This window comes from Pyrgilauda ruficollis, unplaced genomic scaffold (assembly GCF_017590135.1).
Source record: "Pyrgilauda ruficollis isolate IOZ18807 unplaced genomic scaffold, ASM1759013v1 scaffold165, whole genome shotgun sequence".
NCBI classification, from domain to species: domain Eukaryota; kingdom Metazoa; phylum Chordata; class Aves; order Passeriformes; family Passeridae; genus Pyrgilauda; species Pyrgilauda ruficollis.
In genome coordinates this window covers 1,372,818-1,387,176 of record NW_024515320.1, presented here as the reverse complement: position 1 = coordinate 1,387,176, position 14,359 = coordinate 1,372,818, and the positions used below count along the sequence as shown (strand labels likewise).

Here is a 14,359-nt window from a genome sequence, read left to right as displayed (position 1 = left end):
TCTGCCGGAGGCGGGAAGCAAAGCTGATGGGAGCCACGTGTGGCTCTGCTGGGACACTGGGAATCCAGGACAGGTGAGTTGGTCCAGATGGCTGCAGGGACAATGGCCTGGTGGCTTGTGATGAATGGGGAGGGGACCAGGCAGGGGAAGAGCCCAGGGAGATGTTCCAGCTGCCAGAACATTCCAGCTGGTTCGGGAAGGGCAGGAGAGGGGAGAACCAGGGAAGTCTCCTTCAGCAACCTGGAGCAGCCACGGGGTCCCTCAGTGCACAAAGGCAGAGAATTGCTGTGAAAGCAGAGATCTGAAGGCATCACAAACCTGACAGCCCACAGGGGACACCAAACTCTGCCTGTGGGAGACACAACTCTGCTCATGGGGGACACAACTCTGCTCATGAGGGGGACACTGAACTCTGCCCGTGGCCACCACGCCTCTCACACCTCAGCTCCTGCCTCATCCCGGGCCAGCTGTCCTGACCCTCTCCAGGCCAAACCTCCTGACCTGGCACGGGGAGGTGATGGGTGACCTCTGCCCCACTGGGAATGCTCAGGGATCACCAAGGATCAACCAAAAGGGAAATGTGTCACCCCAGGAGGTGACATCTCAGCAGTGACCTGGGGGTGCTGGCTGGGCTTGTCCAAGCAGGGACAGGAGGTGACACAAAGGCAGGAGAGGAGAAAAGTGGGGGGAGAAATTCAGAGAACAGGATCTGACTTAGGGGGGAATGAGAGAGAGGCTCCAGCAGCAGAAAAAGGGAATGTGGGACTGGGCTGGGGATGGATGATGGATGGATGGATGGATGGATGGATGGATGGATGGATGGATGATGGATGATGGATGGATGATGGATGGAGGGATGGATGGATGGATGGATGGATGGATGGATGGATGATGGATGGATGGTGGAGGATGGATGGATGGATGGATGGATGGATGGATGGATGGAGGGATGGATGGAGCAAAGCTTTCTCCCAGCAGTGAGAACAGGGAATGTCTCAGGAAGACGAATCTCATCCCTGCAGTGTGGAGAGGGGCAGCTGGAGCCCCTTCCTGTCCTGGCTGCTACAAAAACCCCTCAGCTCCTCTGTCCTGGCTCCACGTCCTGGGCAGGGCAGCACCTCCAGGCTCAGCTCCGTTCCCTTCCAGGTGACTCCCATGGCAGGACCTGGCTCTGCTCAGTGAGTTCCTGGCCCTGCCCTCTTGTCTTTGCTCCCGTGGTCAGCTCAGGGGCAGCAGGGCCACCAGTATCCCTGCCCCGTGTCCCTGGGGTGTGTCTGCAGCCCCTCCTCGTGCCAGGCCAGCGCTGTCCCCGCTGCCGCCGCTCTGCTGCTGTGTCCTGGCGGTGACACTCGTGTCCGGATTGTCCCTCAGAGGAGCAGTGAGTGTCACCCGTGCCCTTCCTCTCCGCTCCTCCTGCAGCTGTTCACGTTTCCCAAAGGTCCCAGACTGGCTGGAATTCCACCCCAGCCCTGCTTAGCAGCGATCTGGCCCGTCCGGCCCTGCTTTGGGAAGCCAACGGTGAGAAGGGAGGGTAGGCTGGGCTGGGGAAATTTGCTGTCCCTTGAATGTTTTTCTGCTTTCATTTGCCTTTGCAGTTTGTTTGTTTGTTTTTTAAACAAGTCCTTATTTTTGGTCCATAGGTCTTCCGTGGTCCCGGTTTACATCACCCTTAATGCTCAGCTGGGTTATACCTTCCTATACAACATTCACCAAATTTACAGCAACGGAAAGAAAAGGAAACAAAATGAAACATTTCTCTTTTTTTCCCTTTAGAAAGAAAAAAAACAAAACCCCAAAGCGCTCATTTGGCTTTGACTATGCCAGCTACCTAGGAATGGGAAGTCCTGGAGTGTGGGGAATGCTGTGGCCAGGGGCTTTGGAGGGAGGGCTGGACTGGGGTTGATAAATGCACCCAGCCCATTGTCTCTGGCCACAGGAGGAGTCAGGCCCCAGAGGCCGGACTTGCCTCTGGAATGCTCTGGAGCAGCCGGATCCTGGGAGAGCTCCCCCGTCTCCCATCTCCTCGGCAGCTGGGGTGGAACGGGGCAGGGAGGATCCCTGGGAGCCGGCGGGGGTCTCCAGAGGTCCCTGGCGAGGGGGTCTCAGTAGGCCTGGCCCGTCTCGACCGGCAGCAGCCCCAGCACGGCCGAGTGCTCGCCCAGCTTCATGCGGCGCTGCGTGGACAGGCTGACGTTCTTGGCCAGGTAATCCACGGCAGCTGTGGGGGAAAGGGACAGTGAGGACACGGGGACACTCAGTGACCAGGCTTTCAGCCCTACAGGGCAGCATCAGGGACCTCCTGCTCTCCTAGGAAGGGTTCAGAGCCAGGATGGGGCTGCCAGGAGCAGGACAGGTCCTGCAGGGCAGCAGGGACAGCCCAGGGCTGTCACACACAGCAGGGACCTCCTGCTGTCCCGGGAAGGGTTCAGAGCTGGGATGGGGCTGCCAGGAGCTGCAGGGCAGCAGGGACAGCCCAGGGCTGTCACACACAGCAGGGACCTCCTGCTGTCCCGGGAAGGGCTCAGAGCCAGGCTGGAACTGCCAGGAGCTGCTGTGGGGCTCAGCACAGCTGAAGGGAGGGGAGCCCTTGACTGTCTCTATGAACACCTGAAAAAAGTGGGAATTCTGCCATGGAGAAAGAGGGTTCTGAGGGAGCTGCCTGGAGGTTTGGGATAAACCTTCCAGGCTGCCACTCTGCGTGATGCTGCTGGATGTGATTCCAGAGATTTAGGTGGAGGCTGCCCAGGTCTGGGCTCGCACCTGCCTCGCCACTGCTGACTCACGGCTGTGAGCCCTGCCTGCCTCCCTCCATCCCACGGAAACCTCTCCCCTCACTTCCATCTGGAAAGGGAGACCAGCCCCAGCCCCGAGGGGACAGCAGGTCCCAGCTCCCCCGGCCGCCCCGGGGTGAGGGGACAGGGCTGGGACAGGACGGTGACACTGCTCATTAGCCAAGCTTCAGTCAAAGTCCCCCTCCGCGCCTCTAATGGCCCCAATTAGATTAATCAGGAGCTGGCAGGAGCTGCCCGATCGCTGCCAATGAGTAAACAAATCTCAGCCATCAACGTCCTGTCAGCGGCGGGCCCCAGAGGAGCCCCTTCCACGCACCAATCCTGATTAGACTTGGCAGATCCATTAGAATTCCCTTCACGCTCCCGCGTTCCATCACCGGCATCATTAACGCGTCCCCGGCCTCTGGGAGCGGCGGATCCGCCGGCCCCGCTCCCGCCGGCCGGGACGGAGCGGCCCTGGGAGCGGGGGGATCCCGGGATGGCCCAGCGGGAGCAGCAGCAGCTCGGCAGGGCCGGGTGTGCTCCCTCCGCCTTCCACAGGGCTCCTCCCCCGGCCCTCATCCAGAACTTTCACTGATATTCCAGGGATTTCTCTGCTGGGACGCTGCGGGTGTGTGGTGGCGGCTCTGTCCCCGGTGTCACCGCGCTGGGTGGCCCTGGGGGAAGGAGAGGGGCGAGCAGGTGGAGCCCACAAAATGCTGGAATCGTCAGGGAGCTTGGAGAAGCCCCTTGAGATCATCGAGTCCAGACCTTAGCCCAGCACTGCCTGTCCCCAAACGCTGTCTCCGAGCACTGGATCCATGTTTGGGGACAATTCCAGGGATAGCATCTCCCTGGGCAGCCCATGCCGTGCCTGAGCCCCTTTCCATGCAGGAATTTCCCCCAAAATCCAACCTGAATCTCCTCGGTGCTGTTTGAAGCTGTTTCCTTTTGTCCAGTCCCTCGTTCCCTGCGAGCAGAGCCCGACCTCCCCCAGCTCCAACCTCCTGCCAGGCTGGGAATTCGATGGCAATCCCATCCTCCCAAAAACCCCAAACATTCCTCGCTGTGCCGCTGGGCAAAATCCACAGGCACCAGGGGATCCCAGGCCAGAAATCAGGGATGGGGTTTGTTGGTTTAGCGAGGCAGAAGCCAAAATAAACCCAGAAATTTACGGAAGGTGTTTGTTTGTTTAAGTGAGAGGGAAAGTGAGGCTGGGTTTGTTTGTGTAAAACTGGGAATAAGGAGAAGTGGGAGGAGAGGGATTCTCTGATTCCCAAACCCTGGGTTTGTCTCCTGTCACACAGAGCCTGCCCCAACCCCATAACACCCATTCCTATAATATCATCTCTATTAATTAAATTATATTATATATCCTATTGATGACATAATATTATATACACCGTGGCATTATATATGATCCAAATGATACTTTGTGTTATGCAATGAATATATTTTATCACCTAAAAATAGTTTTTGATGCACCTAAAAATAGTTTTTGATGCTTTTGTGCCGCATCAGAGAAGGAAGGAGCACCTGATCTGAATAAATGACCCCGTGGGGTCACCTCACGCCGACGGGCGTTAAAACAGAATTTGAAGGGAAGTGAAGAACCCAAAAGGAGGAGGAATTGGAATTATCTGCAAAGCACAACAGGCACGGGGAAAGGCAGGAAAAAATGTCGTTATTCCAAGGTCAACTGCACGTGAGGGGCTGCTCTCGGCAGCGCTAATTACCGAGGCAAACTGCAGAGAGCTCGTCACCAACGGGGTGACAGAAACGGGCACGGGGGGCCCGGGAAACGACACAAACCGTGCGCGCAGCTCGAGCAAAAAATCCTGCAGCAAAGCCAGACAAACCCTCCTTTCTCCTTCCCCCTCTCTGCCGAAAGCAGCTCGCCCCCTTATTTTATTTTTTACACACATGGGTGTGACTAACGCCTCGCCCAAGGGAATCTTTATTGGAAATACATGGTATCGGAATTTGTTTAAGATTTTTATCAATAGCACGTGTGTCCAGCCCCGCATCCAGAAGCGAGGGGAAGGTCGAGGGGTCACAGATCAAACTCCCGACAAACAAAAAGAGGAGGGGCGGGGGGGCCGCTATTGATCCCGTCTGCCGCCACAGCCGGTTCTCATTGAGGCCGCGCGTTAAGGACATTAAAGGGCTGTGACAGAGCGGGGCCGGAGCCGCGGCCGAGGGAGGAAAGGTCACCGAGGACACGCTGCGGGCAGCGGCAGCGCGCCCGCAGGAAGAGGATGCACCTTTAACCCTCGAGGGTCAGCGGCGCTCCGAGCGGCCCCGCGGCCGGGGACACGCGGCACGTGAGAACAGCCCGGGCCGCGGGGCTGCTGTCACCGGCCGGGCTGTGCCTGTCACTCCTGCCAGGCTGTGCCTGTCACCTCCAGCCGGGCTGTGCCTGTCACCTCCTGCCAGGCTGTGACTGTCACTGGCCGGGCTGTGCCTGTCACCTCCAGCCGGGCTGTGCCTGTCACCTCCTGCCAGGCTGTCCCTGTCACCAGCCGGGCTGTGCCTGTCACCCGGCTGGGCTGTCTCCGTCACCTCCTGCCAGGCTGTGCCTGTCACCGGCCTGGCTGTCCCCATCACCTGGCTGGGCTGTGCCTGTCACCTGGCCAGGACAGCACCCCCTGACCAGGTTGTTCCTGTCACCCAGCTGGGACAGCTCCCACTGGCCAGGCTGTCCCTGTAGTCCAGTCAGAACAGCACCCCATGAGTGGCGTGTCCCTGTCACCTCCTGCTGGGCTGTTCCTGTCACCCGAAAGGGACACCACCCCCCTGACCAGACTGTTCCTGTCATCCTCCGGCCAGGCTGTCCCAGTCACCCAGCAGGGACAACACCTGGGCAGGCTCAGGATTCCAGCCCCAGCCCTGGTGACAAAGGCGTTCTGCAGGAAAAGCTCCCAGCCCCGGCCTGGAGAGGGCAGGGCAGACAGGGACACGCTCATCTCGGCTTTACAAAGCCCAGCTTTCCCCCGGCTGAGCAGGGTGAGCCCGTCCTGGTGGTTCTGGGCAAGGAGAAGGGGCTGGAGCTGCCTTTTACTGACAGAAAATTTCACCTAAAACATTTCACTGGGGCTTTTGATTCGCCTGCGAGGGGAGAAGCAACCCATGAGCAGATTTCACTTCCAGCAGGACAAACTTCCCAGGTCTCCCACCCAACAGGCAGAATTCGGGTGTATAAATCCAACCCCCACTCCCTCCCTCGCTCCTGCCGTTCCCGGGAAGGGGGAATTCCTCCCGGCACTTACTCTGCCCGTACTGGCCGTACTGGTAGCCGGCCACGGGGTCCACGCTGTAGCTGGTGGTGCTGTAGGTGGGGGGACAGTAGGACTGCGAGGTCGGGAGGCTCTCCACGGACTTGATGGAGTCGCTGCGCTGGCTGCAGCTGGCCGAGATGGAGTTGGTGCTGTCCAGGCCGCCGTGGAGGGGAGAGATGGAGAAATCGGCCTGGGGCTGCGGCGGGACCCCGCTGGGGTTGCTCAGGATGCTCATCACCTGCAGAGACACCGAGGTACCGTCAGGGGCCGGGCGGGAGGAAAACGGCCCCGAAAACGGCCCCAAAAGGGCGCTTTGGGATGGCCAGAGCCCACACGGGGATGGCCAGGCGGGAGAGCCGAGCTCTGCTCCCCCAAACCCCGCCGGGGCTCCCCTCGGAGTCCTGAACGGGGAGGATGCAGCAATTCCACTCAGCCCACTCGGGATTTGGGGATATTTTTTGCTGCCCTGCCAGGGATGAGGGGCCACGGAAAACCAGGAGGAAAATCCCGATTTTCCCAAAGGGACGGTGAGGAAAAAAATCTAGCCGTTCTTGGGAAGTCAGGTTTGCCAAGGTCCCCAAGCAAAGCAGATGAAACCCTTGCTGCCTTTGATGCAGCTTCAGGGGCTGAAACGTCCGAGGTCTCTTTGCCCTCAAAAGTTAAAGGGTAACAGGTCCTGGTCCGGCTCCTTTCAGTGCTCTGGTGGAAAATGTAATTGAATTTGCACACAAAAAATCTTCCTGCTTTGAGACCTGAACCAGATGAACTAATTGGGTTTTTGTTGGTGTTTTTTTTTTTTCTCTCTCTTTTTTTTTTTTCTCTCTTTTTTTTTTTTTTTTTTTTTTTTTTTTTTTCCCCCAGCAAAAATGCCAGATTTGTTCCCGGGGCTGAGCTGGGGGTGAGGCTCTGCCCTTCGCACGGGGACCCCGGTCCCGCCAGGGATCAGCAGAATTTCCCCGGGGTAATTCCGAGTTAAGGGTGGAAAGGGCTCGCAGGGGAAGGGCCGGGGCTCCTGAAGCCTCTCGGTCGTGTCGGAGCCGCGGGCTGGGGCGGGGGGAGCGGGGACAGGGGACGGTCACCTCGGGGGGCCCGGCCGGCGCTCAGATGCCGAGCGGCTCCAAATCTCCGAATTTAGCATAACCTTATTGACATCAATTAAAGTGGCAAATTGGAAATATTTGGAGCCTGGCAAGTGGTAAAATGAGCCCTTTATCCGCCAGCAGCGGCCTGGTGAGCTTTTGTGCCGGGGCTGCATTCTCGGGAAGGACACTGGGGGGGTTTGTGGGGCCGAGGCTCCCCTTCCTGCTCACCCCGACACCTTCCCGGCCCCTCCTCCCTGCCCCAGCGGGCTCCGGGGTGAATGCCCAGCCACGAGCTGGCCTCTGCTTTCTAAAGCATCTCCTCCTCCCCCCGGAAGGGCTCGGGAGCGCTGCAAAGACGCTTTGCCTGGATGGAAAATCCCCTCCCGGCCCCGCTCCGGGAGGAGAATTTGTCCGGGAGGGGAACTCGGCAGCGGGGGGTGGAGGGGGTTGGGTAAAATCCTGGAAAATCCATCTAACCCCGAGCGCGGGGCTGGGCTGGGTGTGGGGCTGGGGCTGGGAGTGAGGTTTGAGCGAGGGAAGGGCTCCTTCCCCCCATCCCTGGCTCGTTCCCCCCCAGCCTTGGTCGTTCTGCCCCATGCATGGCTCGTTGCCATCCATCCCAGGCTTGTTACCCCTCATCCTGTACTCATTCCCCCCATCCCTGGCTCGTTCCCCCCCATCCCTGGCTCACTGACCCATCCTCCTCCAGGCTTTCCACCCTGCACGGAGCTCAGACTTCTCTGCTGCTCCCCAAAAGTTAAACCCGGCTCAGCTGCCCCCACACGGAGTTTAGCAGAGCCTCGATCAGCTCTCCAGAGCCTCTGGGCAGGGGATTAAGCCCCGAGGTGCTTCCATGGGAATGTTCAGCCCTGAAAATATCCCCGTGGGGCTCCCCAGCCCAAGGACTGGGGATGAAGAGAGGAAATTTAATGTTCAGGAGAGTGGGTTAATCCAGGACTGGGGTGCTGAGCTGTCCTGGGGGTGCAACACGGACCCCCCCCGGGCTCTGCAGAGTGGGGAAATCACGGAAGGGCAGCCTGGGAGCTTTTCCAGCTGCAGAGTTATTTGTGGGCTCCCCCTAAAGTCCACAAACCCTGTCTGGCTCAGCCCCAATCCCCTGGGTTCAGGGAGAGCTCCGAGCTGGAGCATCTCCCAGGTGGAGGAGCTGGGTCTGTGTCCTGAGAGACACCCAGAACCCTCACACAGAGCCCCGGACACGGCTGGAGCGAATTCACGAGCAGAACCGGCTGTTTAAAACAACAAACACGAGTGGAAAACACGGCCGGGGGGGATGTTGTGAGTTATTCCTGGAAGCTCTGCCCTCTCTCCTCGCCCTTCCTGAGCTGTCCAGGCCTGGCAGTGCTGCCCGGCCGGGGCTCTGAGCCCGCCCAGCCGAGCCCCGCAGGTGCAGAGAGGATTTAACGCGCTGGAATCGCTCGGGGAGCAGCGGGGTTTGTGCTCTCCCTCCCTCCCGGCCACGGCCCCGCAGTGCCCCAGCTGCTTCTGATTACCCCGAGCAAAGAAGCGGCTCCCCAAGGCGGGGAGAGCCACATTAACACTTCCTTTTAGGAAAAAAAGGGGGATGTAAAGCAAGGCTGGCAAATGAAACCCAGATTCACACTCCAAATTCAGGGAGCGGGACAGATGCTTCCACAAATCCCGCTAAAAAAAGGAATTGGCTTTAATGGGTGGGAATCAGGAGCGGTTTCTGAGAGCAGCTCTGCCCCTGGAGTCTCTGCAGGCCGGCCTTGGCTCCAGCAACCCCGGCCCTGCAGAGCTCCCAGTCTCTACAGGGACGCTGCTCTGCCAAGGACAGCTCAGCCCAGCCCGGCCCGAAGGGGACAGGAAGGACCGAATTTCCCTCTGGGAATCCGTCGGGACGCCGGGATTCCTTCCCAGCCCTGCAGAGTTCCCAATTCCTGTTCTCCCTCTGGGATCCCTGCAGGGACCCTGCCCTGCGAGGGACAGCTCAGCCGGGCCCGAAGGGGATAGGAAGGGCTGAATTTCCCCCTAGGAATCCACCAGGATGCCGGGATTCCCTCCCAGCCCTGCCGGGGTGGGGAACGGCTGCCTCTGGGGTGGGGGATTCATCCCAGCTGAATGTTCCCATGGATTTGGGGTGACCGTGGGGACCCTGAGAGCTCAGCTGAGCCCCAAAACTCTCCGGTCCCTCTCCAAGAACACTGACCATGGGAAGCCCCTGCCCTTCCCAGACAGGCTGAGGGGGATTTGGGGCTGGGATTCCTCTTCCCAGACAGGCTGAGGGGGATATGGGGCCGAGAATCCCCTTCCCGAACAGGCTGAGAAGGATTTGGGGCCGGGAAGCCCCTGCCCTTCCCAGATGGGCTGAGAGGGATTTGGGGCTGAGAATCCCCTTCCCGGACAGGCTGAGGGGGATTTGGGGCTGAGCTCCCTGAGCTCTGCACAGGTTCAGCCGAGGGCAGATCCACCTTTCCCCACCCCAGGACACGAAGGGGTTTGGAATATCGAGTGGGAACCAGAGATTCCCGTTCCCTCCTTCCACCCAGCACGGCAAACCCTGCAGAGCCCTCCTGGGCCCGTGTGCCTGGACTGCTCCTTCCAGCTGCAGAAACTCATTTTCCAGGCCACTTTTGAACTCTGGATCCCCTCCTCAAGAATGCAAAGTCCTTCTCCCGTCCCTCTCTGACCTTGCTGCCTTCTAATTTATGACTTCTTGGTGCATTATCATCCCTGACTAAAAATCAATGCCCGCTCCACATCTGCCGGGGTTTATCTGCAGGGGGATCTGCTCGCTGTCCATCAGCGGGACTGACAGCGGGACCGTCCCTTTCCCTCCCTCCCATCCCCATCCTCTCCCTTCACCTGGCCCAAACCATGGGCTCGCACTCGGGGCTTGAGTCAATGCCAGCAGCCTTGGGCCTCGTCCGCTGCCATTCCCGAGGTCACCTTTGCAGCGGGAACGAGTAGGGAGAGGTCCTGGGGTGTGGGGTTGATGCACAAAGACCCTCCTGGATGAAGGCAGCAGCTCCCCCCTCACCTCCTGCTGTTGCTCCCTCCCTCTCCACCCTCCTCGGCAGCTCCCCCCGCTCCCCCCGGGATGTTTCATCGCTCTATCCCCTGCTATAAAAGGAGGGGAGTTAAAAAAATGTAATTAATTCCCTCCATTTCTGAGCTGGCCCTCGGGGCCTGTGGCCGCGGAAGCTGCAGCGGGGGAAATGTGCACCCTTTATGATAAAGGGAGGCGGCTTTGGGGAGGGAAGCGCAATTAGGACCTTCCAGCTGGGCAATCAGGATCTGCTTTTGGGGCTCGGGGGGCTGGAGGGGACCCGAGTGATGGGGACAGATAACAGAGGGACAAGGGCAGGGCAGCACCCGAGTTTGGTGGCCAGGCCTGGCCCTGGCACAGTTGGTGTCTGCTCCTTGGTGGATACCGAGAGCCACGGGACAGCCCTGGAGGGACCACAGCTCCTGCCCTATGGGATATCCTGGAGTGACTATGGCTCCAGCCCTAAAACATCCCTGAGTGACCACAGCTCCTGCCCTATGGGATATCCTGGAGTGACCATAACTCCAGACCTTAAACATCCCTGAGTGACCACGGTTCCTGCCCTAAAACATCCCAGAGTGACCACAGCTCCTGCCCTGTGGGATATCCTGGAGTGACCATGGCTCCAGCCCTAAAACATCCCCAGAATGACCACAGCTCCTTCCCTAAAACATCCCTGGAGTGACCACAGTGCCTTCCCTATAGGACATCCTGGAGTGACCATGGCTCCTTCCTTACAACATCCCCAGAGTGACCACGGCTCCTGCTCCACCCTAGAAGCTCCCCAGGATCCCCAGGCGACCCCCATCAGCTCCTGGACACTGCGGGGACCCATTCAGAGACACATCCGGGGACACACCCAGGGACATCCAGAGACACATCCAGGGACACCTCCATAGACACATCCAAGGACGCATCAGGGACACACCAGGGACACATCCGGGGACACCCCAGGAAGGGCTCCTGCCATTGTGATTCCTGGGGCTGTGGTGCTGCTTTCCTGGGAACGGGGACAAATCCTCCCTGGCTGGGACAAGGGTGGCAATGAATGGGATGCGTTGGATTTTCTGGGGCCACACCAGGCAAGAAGCCCCGGGAAATTCCCTGCAGGGGAGGCTGAAATCTCCCTGGCTTCCAGCTTCTGGGCTGTTCCCACTTCTCTTTCCCGGGCATGGCAAACCTTCCTGCCGGGAAACCTGCTGGATCCCCGGGATTTAACAAAGCTCTCCCAGCTCCTCCCGGAAGGAGCTCAGTCCCTGCTACCCCCGGCTGCTCCAGCTCCTCTCCAGGTCATGCCCTGCCCTCCCAGGCAGTTTTGGGGGGAACCAGCTCCATCCTTCCCATCTTTCTCTCTCGCCCTGCTCCTGGCAGAAGGAAAAACCCTTCCCCACATTAATGCTTTTTGATCTCTGTGGATTCATTTCCACTTGGCGGGAAGAGGAAGAGTCGATTATTCCACACATACATTAAATGGGAACAAAACGAAGAGGTGACTGTAGGACGGCTGAAAGCCGAAGAAAGAGTTAGGAGGAGATAAATACACTTTCCCCAAAGATCTCCACTTGAAAGGAGGATAAATATATGCAAATATGCCCCTAGGTAGGACTAAAATGACTTGTGTAGCAATCGCTAACACTGCACTCACAAAACCAAGCAATTAATTTCGAATATTTTCTAAATCACCGCAGCCAGCTGAGCTGGATCCCAGCATTCCAAACCGAGCACCCACTAAATTTGCTTTGCAGATCCAGAGGGTGCTTCACCCTTCCTGCACCGGGAAAATCCCTGATCCTGTCACTGCAGCTCCGTGCATGCAGCGGCACTGCCAGGCAGGGTTTGGAGCAAACTGGAGCCCTGTGGTGGCGTTTGGTGGGCAGGGGATGCTCCTGAGGACCCTGGAGGTGTTTTCCAAGCCCAGCTATTCCCTCTGGGGTGACCTCGCTGACCTCGAGCTCAGCCCTGGCTCTCTCAGGTGTGATCAAAGCCTCCACTCGGATTTTGGACGATTCAAGGTTGACAAACCCAGGGCTGCTCCCCGGCCTCGCCCCCCTGGGAGTTCATCCCCCCTCCAGAAGTTGAGGGGAGCAGTGGAGGAGCCCCCACAACCCCACAGCTCCTCCTGATACGGGTTGGCTCCAGGGCTGCTGCTGGGGAGCTGCAAAATCCCGATTTCCTACCCCAAACCTCAGCTGGAAAACGTGTGGAGAGCTGGGAACGGAACATGACGTGCCTGAATCCCGCATTCCCTACACCCCCGGGACACCAGAGCCCTCCAGAGCGGCCCCAAACATCAACCAACCAACCCTGGACCGCCAGCGCCGCCTTCCCGAGGCTCTGAAGCTCCCAAAGACACCCCAGTGCCACGGGGAAGGGCTCGGGGACACGGCAGGTGACATGGAGATGAGCGCCTGTGCCCTAAAATGGCCCTGCTCCGCTGGATGGATGGGAAGCCGCCACACACCAACGATGGAGAGGGCTCGGGGAGGTGCTGGGGGTGGGATGGAGCCGGGGATGCGATGGAGCTGCGGCACAGCGGAGCCGCGGGGGCTGCGAGGGAGGAGGAGTGGGGGTGGGAGGCGGTGGGAGGTTGTTACCTGATTGTTCAGGGCTATGGTGAGGTTCCAGCGGGAGCACTGCATCTTGTTTTGGGCACCCTGCTTCTGTAGGGATGTACAAATCACAGACAAGGTCTGAGGAAAGGCGCTAAGCTACGCGGAAAGAGCGGGAAGGGCTCGGCCCGAGGGGAGAGGAGTGGCTGCGGCGCGGCTGCTCCGGGAGGGAGCAGCGGGGATCCCACAGGGGAATCGGGAGCACCGCGGGGTCAAACGTCCACTGAGGGCTCTGAGAAATCCCACGGGAGAAGCGGGAGTGGGAGGGGAAGAGCGGGAATTGCGTTAAAAGCTACTTGGTCTGGTGACATGAGATAGCGTCCCTGGCTTGGGACACCAAACTCTGCTCTGGGACACTGAAATCTCCCTTGGGACACTGAAATCCCCCTTGGGACACCAGACTCTGCCTTGGGACACCAAAATCTGCTTTAGGACATCAAACTCTGCTCTGGGACACCAAAATCTGCTGTGGGACACCAAAATCTGCCTTGGGATACCAGACCCTGCTCACAAACACAAGCCATGGTCCCTGACCGGGACATCAAAATCTCCTCTGGGACATCAGACTCTGCCTTGGGACAGCAAAATCTGCTCTGGGACACCAGACTCTGCTGTGGGACACTGAAGTCTGCTTTGGGACACCAAACTCTGCTCACAAACATGAGCTATGGTCCCTGACTTGGGACTCCAAACTCTGATTTAGGACATCAAACTCTGCTCTGAGACATGAAACTCTACTCCAAAACACCAGCCATTGTCCTTGGCTTTGGGACACCAATCTCTACGTCAAAACACAAGCCATGGTCCCTGGCCTGGGACACCAAAATATGTGCAGCATCTCTCTCTGGCCACAGAGAGAAATATAACTTTTCCAGGCATTGTTCTGGGAAAGGCTGTGAGAAGATAAGAAGGAATTATAAATAATTCTTATCTTAACCTGCTGCACCTGGTGTTGTGCACATGTGGAATGTGTTATGGAGATTTGTTTAGCAAAGGGTGGTTTCTTAATTAGCCAATGGTGATGATGTTTTAATTAAAAGATCATTTAGGTCTACCTGCAGTGAACTAGGGTATACAAAGCAATGATTTTCTTAATAAAGTGAAATTAGCCTTCTGTGAATGTCTTGAGAGTCTATGTCACTTGTCACCCGGTCCGGACCCCATTACAATGACACAACTCTGCTCTAGGACACCAAACTCTGCCCTGGGACACCAAACTCTGCTTTGGAACACAAAACTCTGGCCCAAAACATGAGCCACAGTCCCTGACTTGGGACACCAAACTCTGCTGTGGGACACAAAACTCTGCTTTGAGACACCCAGTTCTCCCCTAGGACACCAAATTCTGCTTTGGGACACCGAACTCTGCCCTGGGACACCAAATTCTGCTCTGGGACACAAAACTCTGCTCACAAACATGAGCCACAGTCCCTGATTTGGGACACCAAACTGCTCTGGGACACCAAACTCCACTGCGCCCGCTCCAGACCTCCCCTGCGTCCGGAGAGTGCGGAGGAACATCTGCCAGTGCCAAAGGAGCTGCGCCACAAAGAATCCCCCGCGGATCCCAGTGCCCGGCCCTGGGCGAGGC

At 58.3% G+C, this 14,359-nt stretch overlaps 1 protein-coding gene across 1 annotated transcript in view; it reads right to left on the bottom strand.

The window, feature by feature from the left end:
* Window positions 1-913: 913 nt before the first annotated feature.
* Window positions 914-14,359, bottom strand: part of PAX7 (paired box 7) — a 102,532-nt gene continuing 89,086 nt past the window's right edge. Inside the window, exons 9-10 of the mRNA XM_041463465.1 lie at window positions 6,041-6,287; window positions 914-2,218 (exon numbers count right to left, since the gene is read on the bottom strand). Of these exons, the coding sequence (XP_041319399.1) occupies window positions 2,103-2,218; window positions 6,041-6,287 (363 nt within the window). The 3' untranslated portion in view covers window positions 914-2,102. The remainder of the gene's footprint in view (window positions 2,219-6,040; window positions 6,288-14,359) is intronic.